The 26,960-nt window shown below is 40.1% G+C and overlaps 1 protein-coding gene across 7 annotated transcripts in view; it reads right to left on the bottom strand.

Annotated features, from left to right (window-relative positions):
- Positions 1-7,080: 7,080 nt before the first annotated feature.
- The window catches only part of RTKN2 (rhotekin 2), a 48,671-nt gene continuing 28,791 nt past the window's right edge, over positions 7,081-26,960 (bottom strand). For all 7 annotated transcript variants that reach the window (XM_038141656.1, XM_038141663.1, XM_038141662.1 and 4 more), the window contains 6 exons: positions 22,445-22,539; positions 20,820-20,926; positions 19,688-19,819; positions 13,126-13,291; positions 11,103-11,210; positions 7,081-9,160 (listed from right to left, as the gene is read on the bottom strand). In XM_038141656.1, the coding sequence (XP_037997584.1) occupies positions 8,607-9,160; positions 11,103-11,210; positions 13,126-13,291; positions 19,688-19,819; positions 20,820-20,926; positions 22,445-22,539 (1,162 nt within the window). In that variant the 3' untranslated portion in view covers positions 7,081-8,606. The remainder of the gene's footprint in view (positions 9,161-11,102; positions 11,211-13,125; positions 13,292-19,687; positions 19,820-20,819; positions 20,927-22,444; positions 22,540-26,960) is intronic.

Below are 26,960 nucleotides of genomic sequence, written 5' to 3'. Positions count from 1 at the left end.
GGAGGAGGAGGCTGTAGAAAGCTCATTTTCTTGTTTGTTCTTTTATGTTTAGTTTATCAAAACCAGAACTTATACATATAATTTGATTATAGGATCAAGATGCTGCTAAAATGGGCCAAAAATTAGTTCTATGAAGGTCTATAAAGGCTGACATATGGATATCTCATATGTGTAACCTCTGTGGATGACTTCTCCTGCCATACAAATAATTAACCCAAAGGGTACTGTGAAGTTTAATGATTATAAAGCACTTTGTAACTTTCTCTCAATGGGAGCTGCTGTGATTGTACTGCAGTGGGATAAAAAGCAGAACAAGGCATGTGGGGATCTCAACTCTGGGCCTGGCTGGGTAAAATTGTCTTGGTGCACCTTGATGCTGGGACTGCCATTGGCTCCTGACAAATGCCCAAGAGGCATCAGGACAGTTTGCATCTTGAGTTACAAGATCGGTGCTTTGTTGGGACTAGAGCCCTGTAGAAAATAGTGGGATTGCTAATAAAGCATGATGAAGGCACTGAAGGCAGGAACTGGAAAGGGGTTTCTGACCTTCCAGCTCCTTTGTGACTGCTGCTCCTTTATCAGCATGAGCAGGACCAGAGTGTCTCACATGAGACAATCCCAAACTCTGCTCCATGGACAAGTCACAGCCTGCAATGCACTGGCCAATCTCAGGCCATGCTTCCTTCTCTCAACTGCCGTAACCTTGTGTGCTTTGCAAGTCAGCTGAGATGAAATATGTTTCTGCCAGATAAGATTAATTCCTACAGTGACACTGGAAAGGGAAGGAGAGCTTAAGGATACAAAATTCTCTGTAGTAAAGGGCTTCAAAAGTGAAGTACAAGGACTAAACAATATCTTATTTGAATATTATGTCACTGTAAAAAGCTGAGTAAGTTGTCAGGTGGCTTCTCAGGAAACATCCTGATTGGGCTTTTTGGTCATACCCCATTAGTAACACAGTCAGCTTTTCAAAACTGCCTTGTTCTTACATTAAAAGTTGCTAAGGGTTTGCTAGCATCTTCTCTCTAGAAATGGGGAGAAATAGAATTCTTTTCCTTTTCCTGCATGCCCCAGGTTCAGAGGATCTGCGAGGATGGTGGTACTGAAGTCAGTCATGAACATGGCACTATTTTGCCAAGCCCAACACCCCTAAGGACTGATGCCTCAAAAAGTGTGATGGAAACTTCTGTCACAATGGATCATGTTTAAAAGTGAGGGGCAGAGAAACTGTGGCCCCTCCCTTGACTCTTGTTTAAATTCAGAGAGAGCCCAAATTGAATATATACACTTGTATATACCCTGATTCAAATAATTGTTTCTGCGGCAGTCCCTTGGCTCTCTTTAATGCTTCAATATGAGACAGATAGAGCCTAACTAAATAATTGGCTCTATCTTTTCCTTTTCCCTTTTCTGTTTTTTCTCTTTTTTCTTTTTTTTTTAATTTTTTATTTTTCAGATATGTTGACAGAATTTGCCCTGCCAAAGGAAATGTGGAAAGAAGCAAGTAAACAAGTTGTTGCTGAAGCTTGTATTAATCATTCTAGTAAGCTGTAGAGTAGCTGAAGACTCGTGTGCTCTGGTTTATCCTTACAAAAAATGTAAATAGCAGGTTGCATATTAATGCTTAGAAATCACTAACTTTACTAATGAAGGAATTATACCATTATTCTAAATGAATGAACAGAAAAGTGTACATCAGGCTGTAGGCTCAAGTGGCTATTGCACGAGCTGGGTTAAACCTGAGGTGTTCCCAAGACAGCAGACCTTTATCCTTCTTTAGAATAATGATCAAGAAAATGTTTAAGAATCTTCCTAATGAGGTCATGAGTAAAATGTGATGTATTATTAGACATACAAATGAACTCTTACTAAAATAATAGAAGAATCCTAATATATAAAAGGCATGGTGTATTAAATCCAGTTTGACCTGAAGCCATGTGTTGAATACCATTATTAGGATGTGTCCTTAGTAAAAGGCTTTCCCTTTAGTTAGTAAAATTTGAGACTCTCCTAATTTTGAGCAAAGTTTTTCCATGCTTGAAGGGCTGGTCTGCCCCACGTCAGGCGGCCCATGCTGTGTGGTAAAGCTACAGCGAAGAGAAGAGCATTCTCATCCTCTGCATCCAGTCCCTAGGTCTGGATTCAGAAAATAGAGGCCACAGGCCCGCTGTTTTCTTACAAGCCAAATGTACAGGCTGAGCATCTGTCAACTCAGTGCTTCGGCAGCTGACGCTCCGGCTGATCCATCCACGTCATGGGAAGGTCAGGTAAATTGCTCTCGGTTTATTTCAAAAGCTCTCAACCTTTTTGTACAGGCGTTGGACTGAGGAGTAATGACCACTCAAAACCAAAGGAAGTAAAGCAGCTGCTGCCATCTGAAAAAAAGGATGCTGTGAGGACAAAGCAGCTCACTCGTGCCAGCCACACAGTTATAACAATTTTTCCTGCTATTGAGAAATTTGTGAGATGTTAAAATAAGCTCACTGTAACAGCACTGTCTTCCCTTGCCTGAGTTACATCTTCATTTAGGCACACACCATTCTGGCCACAGAGTGATGGAAATATTTTTATTTGCTCTTTGCTAATGCAGAATGAGTAGCTAAAATGGAGGCAATATTAATGAACATATTCTGTTCTTGTAAATCAAGAGTGCCCCTGAGCGAGTAGTGCGTGTTTAGCTCTGGGCACCCAGCTCAAGAAAGATATCATCAAAATACGTGTGGGATTTTGAAATAGACACTAATCAGAAAATGGAAAATATAATCCAAACAAAGATGGAAAAGACTGGGACCATTTTCCTTTAGGGTGATAAAACAATCAATGATATTTGTATTTGGAACCACTTTTCTAGTCAGTGACAGAAGAAGGAACGTGATGAACACTTGCTGACCCTTCTTAGCAAAAGAAAGTACACAAATTTTAAAGCTTGGAATGAAAACTCTTGTGGCATATCATCACACTGCAAGTGCTACAAGACAGCAGTGATGCCAAAATTTAAGTAAATTAAAGAATACAATTTTTTACTTTTAACTGCCACTCTGAATTCATGTCCAGACAGAGACATAAAGTGAAACTTTGACAGACTAAAAGGATTCCCACGTCTGCATATTAAAAAGCCTGTAATTACTAAGGGCTGGGAAGAGGCTGTGTATGAAACAACTTTCTTCTGCAAACGTTCCTGTATCACTACCAAACACTGGACAAGAGCTGGAAAAAACCCTTCAGGTAAATCGTCATCTATTATAAATAATGTCTTTTTGTAGCTATTTTGCAAGAAGTTTACAGAAATGTGAAGAAATAACACAACAGAATAAAAGACACTTCACTAGTTATTATAAATTTTCTCCCTTTGGGGAGGTACATAAAAAACATCTAGAAGGCTATCTTGATATAAAAATCTTGAAAGATTGTTCTTTCCTCATAAAAAGCAATTTATTTTGATGTCTCACAAACTGGGTTTTTTGTGAGTATATAATACATGTATGGAACAATTACAGTTTAACCATTTGCTAATGGTTATATGAAGAGATCATCATGTCTTATAGTCCCATCATTCCTTAAAGCAAACTGCAGCAGCTTTAGCTGCAGCACAGTTTTCATTAAATCACTCAGCTGCACTGTCTTGCCTTGCGATTGTCAATCCTGCTTTGTTTGTTTCACGGACTCTTACTCCAAAATTAAAATGTCTAGCAATTCCTTTTGCATTTATTACAGTAATTTTATAACGGGGTCAAAAGAACACTTTACTTGAGCAGCGCAGTTAGCTCTAAATTAGCAGTGTCACACGGAGCTCTAGCTGGTGAGGTGGATAAGAGTTCCCCTTCAGCACAATGGTGCCTGTGAAAGGAAAACTATTAATGGATGGATTAATTAATTAATCAATGGATGTCAGCGGCTTATTTATGAAGCCGCCTTACAAAGCAGCGAGTAAGATGTAAATCTGCTTCATGACATCTTTTCCTCCATGACTATGAGAGAAGTAAGATGAAACCTAAAACAGGGTGTTTTGTTTTGGCACACTGGTGGAAAAAGGTGCATCTCATAACGTTTCTGACTTTACCTACTCACTCAGGGGAGTGTCTGTTGGATTCAGGGAATGGCAAGGGAGCATTGATTTAATTGAAAGCCACTTTGGCTTTTCCTCCCTTCCTCCAGGTCATAAAACTGAGGCTGATACTGTTTGCTGTTGTCACCAAGGGAAAAGGAGCCACCCCTGAGCTCTCTCATTTTACAGCAGCCATCACCCATGAATAACACACCGGAGTAAAGCTTAATGCAGTTCCAGAATGAAAGAAATTACACCAAAAACCTTTTATTCTAGAAACATTTTTAATTTCACTTGCATATTTTAACAGAAATACAATATGCTAGCAGCAAAATAAGAAAAACTCTGTCCTAACATTTCACAATACATTAGTGTCCAAATCTCCATTTTTCTGTTAAGGCAGTTTGCATTAATTAGAAATCAACTCTGAATACTATGACAGTATTTCCAAATATGTACAAGCCACCTTAAAATAACTATTAGTATTATTACCACAGGAAAAAAAACCCCACAACACTAGTAAAAATGTAAGCATTTCAAAGTAATGCCTTTAAAACCACAGAAAGTACCGTCTACCATTCCAAAACCAAGTAAACAGCTGAAGACATTAGGTAAATATAAAAAGTTAATAATTTAAGGCTTTGTTCAGTCAGTATTTCAGAAATTCATGTTCTGTGAAATTTATATTCAAGTTTGAACTAGCAATTAATTTCAAGTTGCACTTCCTAAAAGAAGAGTTCAGGCTGACTTCTGTCTCCCTCACTTCAAGGCTGCATCCGATCACTTAATTCTGGTTTTAAGCAGCATTAATTAATCCCAGCAGAGAACAAGCAGGTACAGTTTTCAGATCAGGCCTGACAAGTTCCTCAGAGAAGTCTTCTAATCCCACGTGTAGTTCAGCAGGTGCCACCAACGTCCTCCCTGTGCTACACTGGATCATTGGAGCCATTCATCCTGGGAGAAGTGTTTCTCAATGGCTTCCCAGCCAGGCGACAGCATTCCAACCTGCCTGCACACATGTGAACACGGGGGAATGGGACACAAGGGCTGGGAGAAGCCACAGGCTCTCCAAGCCTCATCCCAGCAGGAAGCTGCCAAATGACTTTTGGGCTTTGGTCCCTGATATTTTGAGTCGTGCAATTAAAGCATCCTCATTGAACACAGCTCCTAAGATGGTGAAACATCACATTCTCCTCTGCTGCCTGGGAGCAGCAGTTCCTCCAGGGGCACTGACTATTCTATAGCTGAGCTCTGTGCTTCCTGGGAGCCTGCAGGTTTTATTGGTTAAACCAGCTTGCCTCACAGAAGATGCAAAGGCACAATGGCAATACAGAGCGGGGAGAGGGGGGAAGAAAGGCAAGGTAACAATAAATACAAAACCTGAATCAACTCTTCATCACAGGGATTATGTAGTTCTGAAGCAGAGGAACAGAATAATGAATGGCCTTGTTTGCTTAGTGGTGGTCACTCCAATGTCATGAACTGGCCCACGTGAGTCTAATTAAAGGATAGATACAAAATATCAACACAGGTTCATGGAGAAGAGGTCTTGAACAACAGGTTGCATTTTACTCTTAGATATGTTAAGCTTGGCTTGCAAAGACACCTGCACTGAGGTGTTACCCACAAGAACCCTGAGTAACTTTCTGAAAACAAGATGAACATGTAATTTTCTTTAAAATCTCATAATAATAATTTCAAGATATGGTATTAATAAGGATTCAGCAAGAAATATAGCTGTTTGCCATCTTACTGAAAGTTCTAAAGGCTCTGGGCTAAAAGGGACAGAAATTCAATGGCCTGCCTGTTTGTTTTTCCCCACCCCCTAACCATGTCACTGATGTAATAAAAACTTATCACCTCTCTCTACAAACCCTACCTTGCATTCAATTTTAAAAATCAATGATCTGGAATAAACTGTAAAAATCACTTGCAATAAATTTGCAAAGGACATGCAGACTGCTGGAGTAGTAAAGAATGAGGACAGGTCACTTAGAGCAATCTGGATCACTTCATGAGCAGTATTTTAATGCTGGTATAATACCATCTGTATTTCCAAGAAAATATAAGGTAAGATTATAAGAGGATGATGTACCACATTCCTGAGAAAGACTCTGAAGATGACTTGGGCCATAACAGTCAGCATCCAAGGCAATGCTTCCACAAAAGAAAAAAAAAAACAAACAATTTTTGAGGAAAGAGAGAGTGAGATAGATATTCATCAGTTCATCAGAGCAAGAGGATCACATTATGGCTCTATACAGTCCTGATGGATCACTATTGACATGAGGCATCTAATTCAGATGTCACCCTTACAAATATTTCTGTACACGAGAAATACAGAGAAGAACGTGAAGATTAATTAGTCTTGGATAACATTCACTGCCATAGGAAAGTTAAGGAATTCAGTACGTCTCATCAGAGAAAAGGTTAAAAGGGACATAATCATGATTTATAACTACACACAGGCAATTAGAAAAGCTGATACTACAGAGATCAATATAAGCAATCAAATGCATAAAAAGACCAAAATAACTTAAGGTGGAGCTAGAAATGCAAATAGAAAATCAAGTGGAAAATGTACCTGGGGTAATTAAGTATTGCAACAGGAGGTATGAGTGAATTCTCATCACTTGAAGACTTCAAATTAATATTAAATGCCTTGCTAAAATACCAATGTTCAGTTCAAAACAGAGCCACTGAATTTAACAGAGAAACTGCTTGTTGTAATTCAATGGTCTGTTGAATTTAAAAATAAATCCTCATTATGGTGCCTTCTTTCCTTATGTATTTATGAGATTTTTAAAAAAATATAACTACAAAATGAAAGGGGGTTACCAAGAAAAGGTGTTTCTTTTCTTTCTGAGCACAGAAACATTTAAGTCTAGATTTAAAGCTAAATAAACTGCAGCTGCCTTTTGGAAAATATTATTCCCCCTCCCCAGTTTTTCCCATTTCTTGTTCAGAGTTGTACAGTCCACTTAGTTGACTGATTTACATAATCATGCAGTTTTTCTTCAGTTTTTCTGTTTCTATTTATAAGCCATTCACAAACCCTCCACTTAAGTAACAGCATGATTTATTGTAAGAATGATTATGGTTGTTTCAGAGGGAAAATGGAACGTGATTAAATGAAGAATGAACAAGGACATTCTAGAACAAAGGGCTCTAATCCTGCAAAAGGATTTGTAAATGAAACCTTCCTCTCAACCCCATCCCAAATGAACTACTGAGGGAATTCAGCAGATACCTTTACAACTGTGGAGCCAAGAGCTTAGCTGAAGACAAAAAATTAAATAAAATAAAACAACCAACCAACCATGCCCACAGTATCTTATGGAGAAATGGTAAAGCTCCCAGAGCCATCCACATTTTGGGAAAAAAATAATATATAATGAACTGTATGTATACAGTTGCTGATATGACCCACAGGTCTGAGCACCAAGTCTCCAGAGGGAGAACTGCAAGCAGACCTTTGCCCTTGGATGAGTTTCAGCATCTGAGACAAATGCATCAACCAAGGAAATGGCTGGGTGTTTAAGCTGTGGATCCAAGAGAACGCAGCTTTTTCTTGCGCAGTAGATGTTTTGCAGGTGCCACAGGAACCCTAACAACCCATACTCCCTGCAGAACTGGGGAACAGTCTGAGGAAAGAATATCAAAGTTCAATGTCTTCACCTGAAGGGCTTATTCTCTGCCATTGCAAAAAGAACAAGTGATGAAAAAACCATTTGCTTACCAGTTACACTGCCTGTTCAACGCCTGTTTGCAAACCAGCTCCCTAGCAGGCGCAGCTGAGAGGCTCCACAAAGGAGGAGCTGTGTTACAGACCCGCATTTGTCAGGAAAAACAACCGTAAGATGAGCACGTGCACATATCCAGGAAACTGTTTTAAATGCTTGTCTTAGCCCAAAATAAAACAGCAGCGATGGATCATATCCTTGCTCAAAGACAGATAAACCTGGTCCATTGCAATTGCACATGAACCAGCAGGAACTTGGGAAATCCCATAGAATTGACAGAACTGTCTCAGAAATTCGTTTGGAGTTACAGAGCCATTCAGAACAGCACAAAAGCTTTTCATACTTGATTACCATATAAGCAGTGTTTCCTAAACAGCAAGGGAGAGAGAGGATGCAGCAAGCATGCAGCCCAAGAAAATCAGCTTTGCAGGATCTGTGCTGAGTATGTGTGGATTCCCACTTTAGTAGTCTGAGGAGCTGTGCATGAGCTAAGCTGAGGGACTGGTAGAAGGCACTGGTAACATCCCTGCTGTGGGGACAGCTGAGGTTACCCTGAACACGGTGGTTTTTTCGAGAGGAAAGTACCGAACTGTTGTTTTCAGAAATAGCACCGTAACTCCAGACAGAAACACCCCCCATTCCAGTGCAATGATTTAGATAGAGCACTAATGAATACAGCTGAGACTGCAGCTAGCAGTAATGCCCTGGCTCACAGGAAACACTTGAGCTAAATGCTGAAATCCACTTTTAATGAAGAGTATTAGCAGAAGGCTGAGAAACTTTAAATTCCAAAGACTCCTCCAAGCTAAATTTGATGCCTATGGATGCAACCAGGACCTAGGGTCTAGTATTTCTGTGATGCCTTTCTGTCTAAGGGTTGGGACTGGTGTGATTTCAGACTTGGTCTTGCTCACCAGAGAAATAGGATTCCCCGAGCCAGCTAAACCACTTTTTCCACAAAGACCAATTTTGCGAGGAGGAGCAATGGGGGTTTGCAGCTGCTGCATTTTCGTAGCTAACACTGACTCACAGGAAGAGCTGCTGGCAGGTGTGTGGTCAGGCTTCCTCCAGTTTTCCTTGCCCAGCTGCTCTGTGATCACCTGTGCTTCTGCACTGTACGGTAACTTGTCAGAGGGTGGAGGCGGAGCTCTTCTTTTCTTTCCTCTGCTGTCATTAGGACTTGTAGGATCTCTTTTTGGGTCCAGATGCATGTTTTTCTGAACAGTCATCTGATGAGATCCATCAAAGAGTGACGCCCATAGGGCAGATGCAGACTCTTTTTGCTGGCCAAGAAGGAACTCACCGTCGCTCTCTTCAATTTTCCTATGTATGATATCAGCTAAGCCCTCAGGTTTCACTGGAGAATCAATGCCTGTAATTTTAAGGGACAGCAATTAACCCAGATTAAAACACCACCAATGATTTTACTTCTATTGCCTTATTACTCAGAATACAAAGCTGTATTAACTGTCTCACCAAGTCTGAATCACTAAGAGTAATAATGGATGAAATGGAAAATATTACATATGCTATCCAAGAGAGAACTGAGGTGACAGGAGGGAATTATTTTTGTGACGGCTGGCATTGAGGCAGCAGGGTAGGCACTGATATTTCTTTCCAAGTTAAAGAAAAAATGAAGTACTACAGGGAAACCTGTATGTATTAGTTATTAAATACACTTTGTTGTATAGTGCTTTGAAAATTTTGTTTCACAGGAGGCCCATGAAAGTCTGACTAAATAGTCCTGTGCTGCGAGCCTGCAGAAAATGGGACATCTTTACATATATAATTCTTCTCTATGTGCCTTAGGACTGCCTTGCTCCATTTCTTATTCTTCTTACTGAGTTTTCCATGTATACTGCAGTAGTACCAGCCTCAAACAGCAGCAGTACCTGATTTTCAGTAGAATCACAGAACAGTTTAGGCTGGAAAAGGCCTTTAAAGGTCATCAAGTCCAACTGTTAACCCTGCCAAGTCCACCACCATTCGATGTCCCTAAGCACAACATCTGCACATCTGTCTTTCAAATACCTCCAAAATGGAGTCCCCACCACTGCAGCCTGTGCCTCTGCTTGATAACCTTTTCTGTGAAGAAATTCCTTCTAATATCCAATCTAAACCTCCCCTGAGGCACCTGGAGGTTGTTTCCTCTTGTTCTATCATTCATTACTTGAGAAAAGGGACTGAATCCCCCCTGGCTACAATCTCCTTCCAGGTACTTGTAGAGAGCCATAAGGTCCCCTCCAGCCTCCTATTCTTCAGGCTAAACACCCCCAGCTCCCTCAGTCACTCCTCATCACGTGTGTGCTCCAGACCCTTTCCCAGCTCCATTGTCCTTCTCTGGACACACTCCATCCAGCCCCTCAACGTCTTTCTAGTGAGGGGCCCAGCACTGAACACAGGGTTTGAGGTGCCTCACCAGTGCTGGCTGCAGGGTACTACAAATACTAGCTATAATCCAGGAAAAAAATGGTGCAGTAAGAGTGAAATGGAGTTTGTGTTCTGCTCCTCACCGAGGTACACGTGTATCAGTGGAATTATGCTACCACGTTACCTTGGTAAAGCTTCTGCGTGGTTCATTGACTGCATTTCTGCTCTGCATTCACAGCTCAGATAAAACCGGACTGTGCGGCGCTCTGATGCATGGTAACTCAGTGCCCACGTGGCATTCTGAGCATCGTCACAGCTCCGTCCCAAGCAGCAAGCAGTCAGGCATTTACACTCGTACAGTGTTTCTCAGTCAATACTGCATGGGATCCAGTAAAACAAAGTGACCTACTTTTTCTAGTCTGCAAATATTATTTCTGTAACAAAACTATTAAAAAAGTCCTGGTGCATACCATTTTTCTCTGCAAAAATACAAGTCCCAGATACACTCTAGCTAGACTTTCCAAGCGTATTTTTCAACATCATTACCAAAGACCAAAAAATTAGATAAGTTATACTAGGTAAGCCTTCAAATAGCTGTAAGAACAGCAGATTAATTTCATGCAACTGGTTTGCAATTTTACCTTTACATTTCCTGAGCTGTATACTACTCTTACCATGAGTGTTTATTTCTAGTGACAGCTGTTTTGAGTGCGTTCAGGGTAGACTGCAGATTTTTGAGCTCAAGGTATAAAAATGTATTCGTTATTTGCACTATTACAAATTCAGATTTAATACGAACTCCTTGGTATGCAGTTATGTTGCTCTTTCATTGTCTGAATTGTCCTTGAAAATCTCAGTGTTTCACCACCAACACCAGAAGCCATCTGAATTCAGACAATGTTGTTTCTGTTACTCTGCAACTTGAAAAGGCAAATCCCACTTACTCATATCATGGTAGACGGAGGTCGCTTCCTTTGTCAAGAACAAAGGTGGTTTCCGTGGTGACATAATCTCAATTTTCATAAGTTCCTCACAACAATGCTTCCACTGGCCTGAGAGAGAAAAGAGAACAATGACTGGAACTTAAACACATCAGCCTGGAAAAAAAAATGGAAGTTATTAGGTTGTGTCAGGAAACTATCTCCAAAGTAATACTAAACAGTGAGAATTTACTTTTGTTTAGCAGCGATGCTCAGGATGCATTTGTATTTTCACCTCTGTATTCGTTCTCTTTGCACAAAGGTCATAAGATCCTAGCTGGAATTTAAGCATTCCAGCATTACTGTTACACTATGATGGCTAAAGATCACAATTTGCCTTCAAATCCCCAAACAGTATAAATCCAAGGAGGAAAAAATAGAAGAAAAAAATTTAAAGTTTGGGGAGCCTCATCAAGTTATCAGGAACAACCTCCAAAATCCTGCAAGCTGGATGTTATACAGCAATGTTACAATGTTATGGCAAAGGAACGTTCTGTTTTTAACGGAGGATAACTTGCCTTTTATCCCTTAGCAGACAAGGAAACCTCTTTTTCTATTAATAGATTTTGACCTTAAGGAAAACAAGACAGTAAAATTACTTTGTTCATACCAATCATTCCAAGTTTTCTGAGCAACATTCATTTTAAGAGAATTTTAGAACCAGGGAAGAAAAAAGGCATTTAAATGCCAAGTGACCCATTTTTTCTGAATCCAAGGAAAATGTCTCAAAAAAATCTGTGGGTAGTATTCTATCTATAATGAATAAGAAGTAGATCTTTTACCCTACTCTACAGATAATTTAAAGAGGATGCCCTAGTTTTTGCTTGGTGTGTTTCTTTAATTGATAGTGCTTTTTCTCATTGTAAATCAAAGTTAGAAATGACTGGAAATACAACTACAACTCTGAGTTTCTACAACCTCAATTCAATTACTTGATTGGTGTTGTCTCTGACTAAGGACTGATATTTCATTAACTGACCTGGTTTTGTTTTCTGACCTGATCAAATGCCTATCAGGAAGCAACTCTACTTTGTCAATGGCAGCATAAAAGCTGACAGTCTCTACTCTCAGTAAATCTGTGAGTCAAGCAGAAAGCAGAGAAAAAAGACACAGGCCAATTAATCTGTGTAGTTTTTATAATAAGGATTTGGTGATAAACAAGGAGCACAGTATACTACTTCAGCAATATTTCACACCAATAAATGAGTTCCCTCTGCCGTGTAAGATCAGGGTTGTGCCAGAGGTTTGCCAAAGGACCAGGGTAACCCTTTGCCACCTGTTACAAAGGCTGAGGCACAGCTTTCACCAGGTCCAGGTAAGCAGCGTGTGTTTGCCCAGCTGGATGGAGTGTGGCTGGGCGAGCATATTCCCATGTGGTGAGGGCTACCAAAACCTTCAAACTACAACAGAATCAAGCAATCCCCGTTATAACAAATTGTAATTTAATTCATCCCTAACACTGCTGAGCAAGGAAACCCCAAGTTTACTTGGACTGCCTCCAAGAGCTGGCTGAATTCCCATCCTAGCCAGGGCCCCACACGATTCCAGCACCCTCACCACTCGTCACTAAGGCTTCCATACAAGGTTTTATACTTGCAGGATCCCACCAAACCAAACACTGCTGGTTGGATGCCCAGGCAGAGGTGGACTCCTCCCACTACAGTGGGAAGGAGGAAGAGACCATGAGAATTTATCAGTCTTTAAAAACATTATCAAGAACACTGCTAAGAGAACAAGTCTTTTGGAGATTGATGGACATACTCTGCCTCTGATTTCCTGCAAGAACACATGGACTTTGGTTTAGTCAAATATTTGCCTTCCAACGACTTAGACCACCACCCAGTATTATCCCAGAGAACATATTTCTTTTCGTTCCTGCAAACAAAGGCTTATGAGGCAATTCCAATTCAAATTGCTCAAAGATCCCTTTGATGTTACATAATGCCCCATTCGGAGGGCACACTGCCAGCGCTGCCTGCTTACTTACTCAGATCATAGAAGTGCTGCCAGAAAGCCTCCATCCACTGATGAAGTTCATCCCTACTGTCAGTGGCAAAACGTTGTGCCACACCCTCTCCAGACACGGGGTTGATAACAGAGAAGTTATTAGCTCTTCTCTTGCAGTCCTTATCCACAGCTCGAATCCTGGTTTCCTAGGAACAACAAACCGTGCTAATGACTTACTGCTTCACACTGGCATCAACTTACGGCCAGTGACAGTGTAAGGAAGGTAGAATTTGGCTTTTTGTCTACTTCAGATTAATACCCAATTGAAAAAAAAAGAACCAATGTCAGGAACTGATTATAAAATTGTTTTCTCATAAAACTATTAAAATTGCATAAAACATGAAAAGTAAGGGAATGAAGCACAATTATCACAGTTCAGTCTGGATTACAGAATGCAGTGCAGTTCTGTGTTCCCCCTCTCTCTACCTTCACCAGCTCATCTCACACTGCTCACTCCTCTCCACAGCAGTTTAGTGGATAATCTACAATAACAGCACGCAGCTCCTTTTCTCCAACGATTCAGATGGACAACCACGTTATTACAGCTACCATTTACACCTCCCCCTGCACTCCTGTGGGCCACTGTTTACCTACTGCATTGTGAACTTGTATCCATTTCATGTTCATCTTCCTGCATCAGGACATTCAGGGTAATACAACAGTGACAGGAAAATTAAAAAGAAACTTACCTAGGCCATCTTTAAAGGGGCATTTGTAGCAATATGCCATGCAGTTCTACTAGAACAAGATTTTGCCCTAATAGAAAAAAAAACCTATTTCCCATTTAAAAATAGACATTTTCGTTTTAACTTAATTAGGAAAAGCTACATAGAAATAATTAAATGTGTATATATATATATATCCAAAAAGTATAACACAAGTCTAAAAAATCTCTTCAGCTGGAGTTAGAAAAGCTCTCAGATTACACAGCAGCACTGTTAAGGTTTTTCCTTCTGTTCAGGGACATATTTTAATTGCTCTAGACTAGATCCAGTGGTATTTTCAGAGTATTTACTTTCTTTCTTATGGCATTACTACAATAAAAAAATTATCCCTAACTCAGTGATTTTTGTGTGCATGTAAAATGCTAAAAGCTTTGAGTTTAGCTAAAACACAGCTAAAAGAATTCCAGAACCCAACTGGTCAACATTGCTGCTCATCACAACACGATGAGCAAATTAAAACAACTAACATCACTTCATTTGTAGAAGTAAAGTAGAAGCCCTGGGAGTATCTTTGCACATGCAGCTTGACCTGACTGAACAGGCAGCAGCCCATCCCGACACCGCTCCTCAGAGGACTTCTGGCACACCCAGGAGAGCGGAGCAGCGAGTTTAGGTGCCAGGGCAGCAGGCAGCCCCTGCAGCTGGCCAGCCCCGGCAGGACGTGGGGACATCTGACACACGGCAAGAGCGTGCGCTGCCCCCCTGCCGCACGGGGCACTCCTGGCATGGGCAGCGCCCAGCATTTGAAGGAAGCCAACAATCACAGCCGGGGCTGAGTTCAAACACCTCCTGTCTGGATGGACAGTGAATCTGACCACAGAGGTGGCTCCTCAAAATACAGTGGGGACAGAACAACCAGTTCCCCTCTACACGACTCAACCAAATGTCAAACGTCTGCTAAAGACATTAAACGTACACCTACAGAAATGAAGTTTACGCATGGGATCCCATGGGGATGAGCCTAGTTCCGATACTCAGAAAAACAAAAGTTACTCTACAGACCATTCCCCAGATTTAAAATGCATTACTGAAGTAACCGTTTGAAATACCAACAACTGCTTGTAGCATATCTGATGGATATGTTCATTTAAATTCTTCTGTCTAAAAATAGGAGATGAAGTAATTCATCCATCAGTGCTCTATATCCCATTAACTCAGGTAACCATAGATACCAGCAAAAAATGAAATCAAATAGATTAACATTTGACAGGTAAGAACTTCGAGCATACCATACACACAAGTTTATTTAATGATGTTTGCTGCAGGTTTTATCCCACAACTGAGGCATTATTCAAAGGAGATAAATCCTCAAGCAACAATCTATATCTGATGCTTGAATATTTCAGCAGTCTTACAAGACGCCATTACAGCAATGGGCTGATGAATTTGTCAGGCTTGGGTGAATTACATGACATGCCCAGTTCCGCTTCATAAAAGCAAAACCCAAACCAACAAAAAGCTATTAAAAGCAAAACAAAAACAAAACAAGCAGAAAAAACACCCCAAAAATGTTTTAATTCACCATGTTGTAATAATATCTTTTCCAGTCTTATAAAAAAAAACTGAACCAACTCTGCTGTAGCAATTGTAAAGACCAAAACAATCAGTGGATGGCAACAGGAAAACAATTGAATCTTGAACTCAAGTGACTCTTCTGGGGAAGCTGAAGCCAGTTTTATATTCTTTATGCAAAAGATGGTTTCTTTGAAGATGGGGAAAGACTAAAAGGGGAAAAATACATGGTATTTGTAAACACCAACCTTACTCTGTATTTCTCCCCACAAATAAAATCTCTTTGTTTGATAATACCTCACTGGAAAGCTTATATTTTAAGCTAGCAAGAAGACACAGAGAAAACTTGTTTTTACTGCTGAAGTACAACATATTCCTGATAAGCCATTCCTGACACACTAAGAAGCACTGGTTATAAAGACCATTTTAAGACATCAGAACAAATTACAGTTCTTAAAAATATTGAATAACCTAGAGACTGAGTTCACTGTATCTATTTTAAGGTTAAACAAATCAAATCACATATAACAAACTCTCTTCATGTTTTTAGTACAAAAAATAAACCAAACTGAAAATCAGCACAACACTGGAAACAAGTATAAGCTGTACACGCATTGGTTTCTGTTGTAATATTAATAATTTCCATGATTTTTTTTTTTGGGCAAGCAGGGAAAAATGGTTAAATTTCAAATTATGGCTTTCAAACACATTAATGCAGAAGACAAAATTCAGTCTATCAGCTAATATTTTGTCCCTTCCTGGTTTTGTGAGCTTGTGCTTATGTGCCATCCTCAAGGCCACTGGCTGGCCAGTACAATGTGTGAGTATGACACGGATGGGCAGCATTAGGAGATCCGTGCCATTGTTCTTGGGAGCAATGCAGCAGCTGAAAACATGCAAAAGGAGATAGCAATGTATGACCAAGCAGCATTTTGTGAAGCAACAGCGAGCCAATAAAGCAGCTTTCACACTGCTCAATTGGAGCATGTGTGGTACCAGGATCTGGGTGTTCTACCTGCTGCCCCTGCCTGCACCCACAGCCTCTCAAGCAACTGCAAAACTGAACTGAGCAATGGGATGTGAGATACCAGACATGTGGAGGTACTTTACTAGTCTGTGCTTTTCCAATACATTTTCACAGCTATGAAGGCTTTTCCTAAGCCAATCAGTGGGACAAAGTCTTTACCACAGAGAATACAGACATTTTCAGGGCTTATCTCATTTCCCTGTGCTGGAGTTGCCCAACACACACAGTGAATATTGCTCATGTTGCTGGCTCCCTAAAAGCTCACATGGTCCAGAACTGATATCCATATTCCTCTGCTCCAGCCCAAGGATGAACTCCCTGCTTCCCTAGCAATCCGGATGGCTCCCTTGAAGTCACGCTGCTGCAACCATCACCACATTTTCCAACAAAGCCCTGTACCTGACCTAGCCAGAACAGCTGTAGCACCAAGGACTGTCATTCCAGGTAACTGATTCTGTCCCTGTGCTGCTGCTGCACGGATCAGCAGGGTTCCCATGAGCCTGTGGCTGCAGACCCTTGCTCCTCACCCTGCTCCCTCAGCGATCAGCACGGGCACAGAGAGCCCCGGGACAAAGCCTGCACGGACAAAACACGCCAGGAAGGAAATCGTGGGACTGCAGCAGTTTGAAGCAAGATCCCAGAATGCCTCAAGCTTCAGGCACCCATGGCACAAATAAAGTTTTATAATCTGTGAACCAAACACAGTAGATTATGTATTCCAAACACTGAGCAACTAACGTGAACTGCTGGAACATGCACCAATTTACTAAGCTATCACGTGTAGGCAAGGCCTTTATTTTTCATTTCAAAATAAAGAAAACTTGAAAAAATAATCAGGAACTGGCCCATAAAGGATATTTCTTCAAATTGGATTCCAGTAAATTTTCTTTGCTACAGAAAATATCATTTCTCTTTTCCTACTTAGTTGTGCAATATAATATGTTATAATCACATTTAGCTGGAACAATAACAGTAGCACTTGCATAATAGGAACTGCAGAACCATTCTTGCTCAACAGCAGTAGCAGTGAAGTCATCTAAAGTTGAAGTAATGACTTTGCTGGTCTTAATGGCTTCTTCAAGTCTCAATTCAAAGGGAATTGGAAATACAGCGATCGGTGTGAACATTTCCCAGAGAATTTCTCATAAATCCAGATGATTTCATTACTTCTCAAAAAGTATCTTTAAATTACATGTAAAGGATCAACTTCACATTACAAATGAAAATGCCACATATGCAACCCAAAGAGATTTTAGTTAGAATGTCTAGAGCTAATGTTCAATCTCAACTTTCCCTCTGAAATTACTGCTTCTTTAACAACATGTAGCAGACAAGCCCATATGATTAGTCGGCTTTCATTTAATCCCTACCAGAAATTTCAGAACAAAGGAATCAAAAAACATCTGCAGGCATTAAGTTATTTTCAAGAGAAACTGTTTAAGTAGTAAAGGATCCAAATATGTTTTCAATAGCATTTTCTTTTTTGTTTTTATTTCCATTGAAGGAGGATTCCCAGTCATTCTCCAGCAGCATGATATTTTTGTAAAATGGTGCAAGATACATAAATCATGCGCCTTTTACATGTTAGCTTTAAGGATACCCTGCAAACATAAGGACGATCTCTCAGCAAAGGCTTATCAAGCTGGATTTTAGGTTCTAAGTGCATTGGTTACTCGAAGGAGCAAAATATCTTAGGACAATATGGTTATTTTAAAAGGAAAAGCAAAATCAGGATTTAGACTAAAACAGAGAATCCCAAGGAAAGATATGAGGCAGCCGGATAGATAATTTTAAAAAATATTCCTGTCATGTTTTAGAATTATTTAGTCATTCTATAATTTACTGAAGTTTACCATTTACTGATACTGTGAACAGCTGGAAAACAGAATTATGGCAGAGGCTGACTAGTGAAATTGAAAGTGACTGAAGAAGTAAACCTACTTAAATATATATCACAGTATAAATATTTATTTAATGTAAATGTATGAACAGCTGGAAGAAAAAACAGCACTAGAAAAACAGGTAACTTTATTTAGGGAATCAATTTAAATCTTAGCAATTAAAATAACATCCCAACACAAACAGGAGTTTGTTATGACCCATAAACAAACACAGGCCATTGTTATGACCCATTCAAATGTTTGGGTTCCACAGCAGTCTGACTGAACAAGAACGCAGTCACCTCTCCCAGGGACACTCCAGCCAGCCACAGCTGATCCTGCTGCAGTAAGAAGCATTCTGTCACGCCGTGCCCCCCGTGTTCCCAGCCCCGTGCTGGCAGCACACAGGCACGTGTGCAGCCATGGAAGCAGCGGGGTAAGAGAAGCGGCTGAAGGCAAACACGGGGGCAGCCAAGGCTGCTGCTGCCCCAGCTGCACGGAGGCCTGTGCTTAACACAGCTCCAAAAGGCTCTGTTCACCTATGGAAGATGAACCCAGCCACAAACACTGCAAACATTGCATTTTTTGCAAACAACATTTACCTCCTCTGCCCATCCTTATGGGATGTTAACCCTTGATGCCTGCACCAAAACCAGTTTCTGAAAGCGTCTGTTCTCTCTAATGCGTGCCATTCTAGGAGGTCCTTCCCGTAACATTACTAATTTAAATATTACTTCAGATTAATTACTGTTGCTTTGGCCAAATAGTAAGCAATGTTTTAAAATTACATTTTAAACTCAGGGTTTTCAATCAGGGCACGAACAACAGCAATAATATCACCCTAGAGAACAGAGCTTCCAAAGTTATTATGCTCTGGACAAAACCAGCATTAAGAAAAGCAGCTTATTTTAAGGCACTAAAATATTTTGAAAAATTTTCCATTTCTCCTTCTAATTAAGACTGTGGCCAAATAACATGTAACAACAAAAAAGCTTTTGTTGGAATTTCACCTTGCTGAGGACAAAAGTCTCCCAAAGCTTTGCTAGGGGACTGTAAGCAACACGTTTCTAAGGGCTGTCTTATAGAAGTGTGATATAAAAGGTTATTACTTTTCCTAGAGGAAAAAACCCCTCCTTTTTGCCTCTATGCTAACCAGCCTAATGCAATAGAAGGAATTTACATCCACAGCTAAGGAATGTTATACTCCTGCTGGGGGACATCCCACCCTCGTTCTGCCTATAAAGCACTCTGCATACCAAAGAGCCCAAGTGACTGCACATATTTCTTAAACTAAAAAGAACACCCCCCAAAATAATAAAATAAATTTTAACCCCCCGCCTCCAAAAAGAAAAAAAAACCAACAAAACAAACAAAAAAATCCCATACAACCAGTTTTACCTTGTTGATGGAAACTGTCAATGCTGGCTCCACTTTAGCCTCAATTTCTTCTGGTGAGTAATAACAAAGGAGTTTGCCACCTCTCAGTACGCAATACAGCCTCCTCCAGCTTGTCAGACCTCCTACCATTTGCTAAGGGGAAGAAGTAGTCAGAAATTGCCAAACATAACCTAAAACAACACCATTGCAAGGTGTACACATATCAGCCTTGAGTGATCAAACCTTAGCCACACCAAATTCATTCCTACAACAAAGACTTTCTGTTACAGAACATTTCAATCGCTGGTTTCTGAAATGTTAGCAGTACTTCAAATGTCTTCTGGTGTTTTACAGTTTTCGCAGACTTGCCACGTGACACTAACTGCTGGTTCACACAGAATGAAATCTAGATCTGGTGTCTAGTGTAAAAAGAAAGCACCTTTATTAGCTACAGCAATTGCATAATAATAGAAGTAAAAAGAGTATTTCACTTTGGAATTACACAGTACATTCAACAAATGTCAAGCAAAGACATTTGTCTAGAATTTCCACTTTCTCAAATGAATTTTCTGAACAGCTTTCATAAAACCAGAACAGTTTCACAACCAGTTTAAAGCCAGTAATTCAGCACTCCTGACAAATGACCCAGACCCTCTGGCCCTCCACTATCACCTTCTCGTTTCCCAATTTTGCAACAAACCAAAACAGAGAAGTAAAGTGAGTTGACATGAATCATTTGTGAAGGGATGAGTTTAACCATGGCTCTGTTCACCAGCCTGATTCACCATGCTGGGACAGAACTCTTGTGGCAGCACAACAAGTGGTTTGTACAAGGATGAGAGCCATGGGATTATTAGGACTGATGCTGTCAAAGCACCACTGCAAACCAACACTGAAATGAGAGTTTTACTTGATCTTTACTAACAGCCTACATCATTCATGCCAAGGAAACATTGATTTCTCCATGCTCAGCCACTGAAGGCACCTTTTGTGAATGTAGCTGTGAGAGAGTTTCCCCCTTGCTCTAGGCAGAACAGGTAAAAACCAAGAGTTCTCCATTCACCACTTCAGGTAAAAGCAAATGTTTCAACAATTCACTCTTAGGGACAGCTATTAGCAGCCCAGGAGGCAAACACAAGCAAGGTCTTCTTACCTGCTGATTTAGAAATCCTGCCATCATATCCCTGACCATGCAGGAGGGCTGGACAACTAAACGGCAACACATGTTTCCATACAGGGGTAGCCAGAAAGAGGATTCCTCTGGGGGAAAGAAAAAGGCAAAAGACAGACAAACACTTAGGTCTGAAAAACTGCCCTAAACATATAGCTTAGCTTTCTACATCTGATTTTACATGAAGATCCTGAGTGTAAATAAGCATATTTTCATATTTTAAGCAATGAGATTTAATCCTGTGGGATTAGATTAAAACTGATTTTTAGTCTTCAGGAAGTGTTTTTTAATTGAAAAAATTAGTAAATTCCAAAATAATTTAAAGTAAAAATAGCAATATCGCTCTGGAAAAAAGAGTTGTTCTTACGTAAAATGTAGCTCATTTCAGAGCCAGAAACTCCTTGAAAGGTAAGTACACTGGCCCTCTCATCTCGTATGATCCCTGAGCCCATCCCATTGTGGCACACAGCTACATTCATACATGAGCACTTTGCTTCAGACTGTTTTAATAAGGCTTGGAATTTGTATCTACTTTTGCCTTCAGCACTAGAGGAGCATTTAGGGTTCCAAGGAGTTCCTAATGAATCGGAATCACTCAGCTCCACTGTGCAATAGGCTCTCTCTTCTGTAATTAGAAGTAGGCAATGCAGTGTTCCACTAACGTGACTCTGTCTTTAGTCAAGGTTTAGAAATGCTTGCAATGAACTAAAATGTCCAGGTATGTCCTTCTTCACCAGACAAAATTATGTAAATTAATGTCAGAAAAAGGAATTTTAAGAAGAAAGATATAAATTACTAATAAAGAAAGGCTTACAAATATCAAAGGTACTCAGAATTATTCATCCAACACTTCAAGAAATAAATGCCCCATAAATCTTCAAGTCTGTACTTATTCAGAATGACTGAAATGTAAAGAAGGAAATTCCCTTTGAGGTCAAGTTTACCCCAGTAAATGATTTAAGTTCCCAGAAGCAACAGTGAGAGTCCCATGCCTTAAGTTAACAATTGGAGGATGGCGTATGGGAGGGACTATCCTTGCAGAAAATAATGGACAAAGTACCAGAAAGTGAAAATAGAACCATCATCTGCAGCATAATCAGTCCCCCACAGTGTCAGCATCCAGGCTGACTGCTCCCAGCTTGTGCTGCCCCCGAGCTGAAGGACAGCAGCCAGCACAGACTGCAAGCACACACACTTACATCCCGTGTTAAATCTGGGCCTCAAACAATTGTGCCAAGCTGAGGCGATTTTTCTTCTTTCCTTCTGACTACAGAGGAACAAGCTGCTCATCATTCTGATACCTTTCCTTGGTTGTGAGGAAGGGGAAATAATTTGTATATACCTACAACTCACATAAGATGGAGATGCAAATGACAGAAGAAACTCCCAAAAGAATTAAATTTTCATCTGGACTTGAAATTTTACTCAACTTATAGTTTATTCAGCTGTGTACAGATGCCTGGTTTAGAGCCGTTAAATATTTTATTAAAGTTGTTCTATATTGAGTATCAAGAAAAATAATCTCTTTAAGCTCTTTAGTTTACAAGACTTTAATGCAAAATGTTCCTGGTTTTTTATTTCCTTAAATTGATACCATATGTACTTACCATTTCCTGTAATGGTAAGGCTGTGGGTCCTGAAATTGTCCTCAGCACTTTCCAGTCCCAGAGTGGTGTATGCTAGCAAACTGTACTTCACTCCACTAAATGTGAAAGAAAAGGCACGCTTAGGACATTTCTGCTTCATGTTGCTCAGGCAGCAATTAAAGGGAGTCTAGACATGCCTGAGAGACCACATTTGGGTACAAGGAAACACCGAGGTGCAGGGCAGGACCTGTCAGTGACCACAGATGGACACCTCCAACCTCTTCCCACACAACTCCCATGTCTCTGGTTCTTCTTGTAAACACTGTTTCACAGTCTGTTCCTGTCCTTCCTAGATCCTTATCTCCTGCCCCCACGTGCGTACCTCCAGTTCCTCCCACACCACAACTTCCAGGCCAATGCCTGGATCATTCATTACAATCATTCATTACAACTCTTTCTGTTGCCTCCTCTCTGGGACCTGCTGGCCAGGAGACTTCTCCTGTGGGCAGTGCCTGTGAGCTGGGCTGTGCTCCCTGGAGAGCCAGCAGCAGGCAAACACAGGCACACAGGCCGTGCTACCCAAACCCTCCGCACCCTCTGGATGCCCAGCGCACCTCTCTCCTCTAGTCACACACCAAGTAACTTACAATCGTTTTAAAGCTCTTATTCCTAAACCTAAAGCAATTAGATTTGGTAATAGGTTCAAAAATTCCTAAAGTTAATAGAACAACTGATGACAAACTTTATCTGAAAATACAGGTTAAAAATTAAAAGGCATTATAATGCCTCTCCATGTTGCTCTGCTCTTTGCTTTGCCTATGCAGACTACACTTTATAAACCAGTTGTTTATATATGTATTTTTAATAGGACCCAATAGATTATTTACAGGCAGAAATCTGTACAGAAATCCTTTGGTCAGTTTTGTAGCAGAAAGGATTTCTTTTCACTTATTGGACTTAGAGTTTTCAGAACCTTTTCTTTTAGTTTTGTATTTTGCCTAGGGGAAAAAAGTATCACTCTTACAATTCAGCACAGTGCAATTGTGGAATGCAGTTCTTGGAATAAACTGGTATAAATTTAGTACGTTTAACCTTTTCTCTAAAATACTCATCGGACCAAGTAACAGATTTATAGTCCAGCAATGCACTAGGAATTCCACCTGGCTAATGGCAGTTAGAACAAAGTTCACAAGAAAACAAATCACTAACTACTCTCCCCAACAGGATCTAGCACAAGATCCTTAAAATATCTTCGCTAGAATGTAAGAAAGCTTAGTGGTGTAAAAGCTGAGAAGACACCACTGAACTAAGATAATCGAGAAGAGTTTTCCATCTTAGTATTTTTCAAATTTTATTTTTCTTACTAGCACAGTGGGAACATAGAGTTTTCAGACCTTTGGCTCTGCAGGTAAATAAGGAGAGTGTCTACCTCCCCCTGACCCTAACAAAAGAGAGGAAAAGTGGGAAGTTTGTTAGAGGGGAGGTCTGTTGCATATCTGCCTCCAGGGAACAAAGAGAAAATTAACTACAATATAACATCCTGGGTGAAAAACCACTGCTATGAAGCATTTCAAGAGGGCAATCTGAACAAATCCCCATCAGCATTTGTATATATTCCCTGCTAAACTGTTCCTTAACAAAAGATTCTCTGCTGATGATGTTTGACCAAGCAGTTGAGCAATGCATTACCATTCTATTTAAACTGTACCAAAAAGTTCAGTTCCTTCTCACAGATAAAACTGCTGCGCTGATTCTAAAGTTACTTTTTTTTTTCTAAAGCATGACTAATTACCACAACAACGTTGCCAAAAAAAATAGCTACTTCACTTTTAAAGTATGCTCCACAGTAACATTTTCATTCTAAAATACAAGTCATTCCTTTCAGGCAGCTGCAATATAATTTAGGAAAGTTTTATCTACAGATATTTTTTCAGACTTAACTGGCTAATCAGGATTGTTGACTGTGTTTTTCCTTAGCATTTCAGAGAATTAGCTAACTGCCTTAAATGGAAGTTTCTTTGTATAACAAAAAAATAATCTGCCTGCTGCATCTCATTCAGTACTTAGCATATCTGTAGTATTTTTCCATGTAACAACTTCATTAAAAAAAAAACCCCAAGCAGCTCATCTCCACAACATGCCTGTGGCAAAGGCGCATTGTTAAATCTGTTTACTGATCAAGAGACAGAGGCACACAGACCCGGGTGTGGGAAGGTGTAACTAGAACACTATCAATGGATGTTAATTAAGACATCTTCAATTCCAGAATCTATTCCCGAATATTAAGCCCAGTGTTAGAAATCCCAATCTTAGTTCATTCATTCAATGCGAGTGAAGGAGTGAGTGAAAGACTTACGAGGTAAAAGAAATTCAATATGCTCAATATTCAATCAGATCTTAAATAATAGAGGGTAAAACCAAATACAACCTTCGGGTGCTAACAAGAACCCAACCATAAAAGTGAGGCCACCAGATTAGACTGTGTACTTCCAGCAAAATATCACTGGGGATTTGCCAAATCAAACACAGGACACGGAAGCTGCTGCACCTTCAGCCCAGTGGAGGACAAAACATCCAACAACAACCAGTGCATGCCCAGGCCAGCGCTGCAAATGAGTAAACAGGCACTTGAGGGAGACTCTCCAGTGATTTATCCAAAGAGCAACCTGGTTACACTGGAATTGAACAGCAAAACTGCACTAAAATTTCTTTCTTCTCTGAAAAATGTAAAAAGAAAAAAAAAGCTAGAATTGAAAAACTAAGCAGGCAAAAGACTGTATAGAAACTAAATGAGGGATAATTAAGAGAGAATTTCAGTATATTTCAAATTAACTATCTTAAGCAACCAATCAAGCCCTTGAGCTTTTTCAATAAGTTCCAAGTCTGACAGTTTCCTCACCAACCAGAGAGATTTCTAAGCCAAGAAGTTTGAAACAGAGGGATCACATAGTTTTTGGGAAATGGAGAATTTCACTCATGTGTGCATTGGAAAGAAAAAGGCTTGTACAAATGAAATCTACAGAGAAAAGGTGTTCGCATAATATAGAAAGTTCACTTTTTTGTTGCAGTTTAATTTCCCCTGCTGGACTGGTAAAACTCTCTGGGAATACTTGAAAGATCTCCTGTAATCTTGCAGTCTCTTCCCTTTTATAAGGGCTACATTCCAAGGTCTAACTAATAGAAATCCTTGGGGGAACCTATAAAAAAATTGACAACTTATTTTCTGCCTATAATAACCCATTTCTTTCCAAACAACAATTTTAATCACCCAGCAATGCCATCATTTAACAGTTCATTGTTCATTTAATTGTGTTAAGAAAGTAATAGCCACTGTGAGATGATTATCTACAGTAGAAATAAACTTCCAAAATGGAGGGAAGGAAAATTCAATTGAGAAACCAAAAGCAAAACCCAGGGGAGGAGGTAGCTGTTTAAATTGCCTACTGGTGCTTCTTCCTTAAAAGACAGGCAATCCATACTGAAGCAGAGAAGCCAGTGGTTATATCTGGCTCAAACTGTGTCTAATGATAGTGTCTCATGGCTCAGCTGAAGCTGGTGGAAAGCACAGCCACCTGACATGATGCAGATTGAAAAATGCATTGCCATTAGGTGGAATCCACTGGAAAGTTAGTGATATAATTTGTTTTGCTCTGTGGATAAGACGTCTTGGATGTCTATTTTTGAGTCAAACAGAACAATCAGTTTACAGTTATATGAGTTCAACAAAGATACAATATGCTTGAATGTGTCCTTTTAAAATCCCAGCAAATAGATACATGAAACTAGACTGAGACCAAACACTCAGCAAGAATTAAGCATTGATTCTTTACTGTCAGCTAAAAAAAAATGAATTCCTTTAAAAAAAGTCTTTCTAAAAAATAAAAATAAATTAAGTAAACCAAATGCTATTAATATCTGCAAATTCAGTATTTGGCGTGCTTAAGTCCCAATGAAATTGAAGTAGCTGGAAAATATTAGTAGGCAGTTAATTTTTAAAAGGAAACAGGTAAATTATTGGGAAAAGCACTTATGCCTATGAACACTGAAAACCAGTAAGTCATTTTAAAATGTCCTGTGCTAAAGTCAATTCAGAAATCTCCTGCTAAGTAGCCTGTAACCATAAAGTGCCTTTGGCAGCGCAGAGTTTTACTGAAAAGCTGGCAAGTGGAATTCGGGAAGAGGGTACAGGAGAGGTTTCTCCTGCCTACATCCACACATTTTCCTATTTCCCACAACTTGTAACTTTTACACATATCTACCTGTCAAGTATGAGCAACGCTGGCTAGGTGCAAAAATAGTATGGGGGAGGAAGTAAACAGGGAAGGGGGTAGGCGAAGAGGTAGATGGACAGAGAGACAGACAGATTGTACAAACTCAACTTCCTCTAGAGATCAAACTAAAAATATTACGGAGTTTGCAAAGAACAGTGGATTTACCAGCTGGCTGGCTGGGGAGCACAAAGATAAAGGCTGCTTGTGTGTTTCAAGATCAGAACCAGGCCCCAAGGCTCAGCGACATGGTTGGAATTCACACCTAC

The sequence above is a fragment of the Motacilla alba genome, chromosome 6 (assembly GCF_015832195.1).
Source record: "Motacilla alba alba isolate MOTALB_02 chromosome 6, Motacilla_alba_V1.0_pri, whole genome shotgun sequence".
Taxonomy (NCBI): Eukaryota; Metazoa; Chordata; class Aves; order Passeriformes; family Motacillidae; genus Motacilla; species Motacilla alba.
This window is presented reverse-complemented; position numbering and strand designations above follow the sequence as displayed.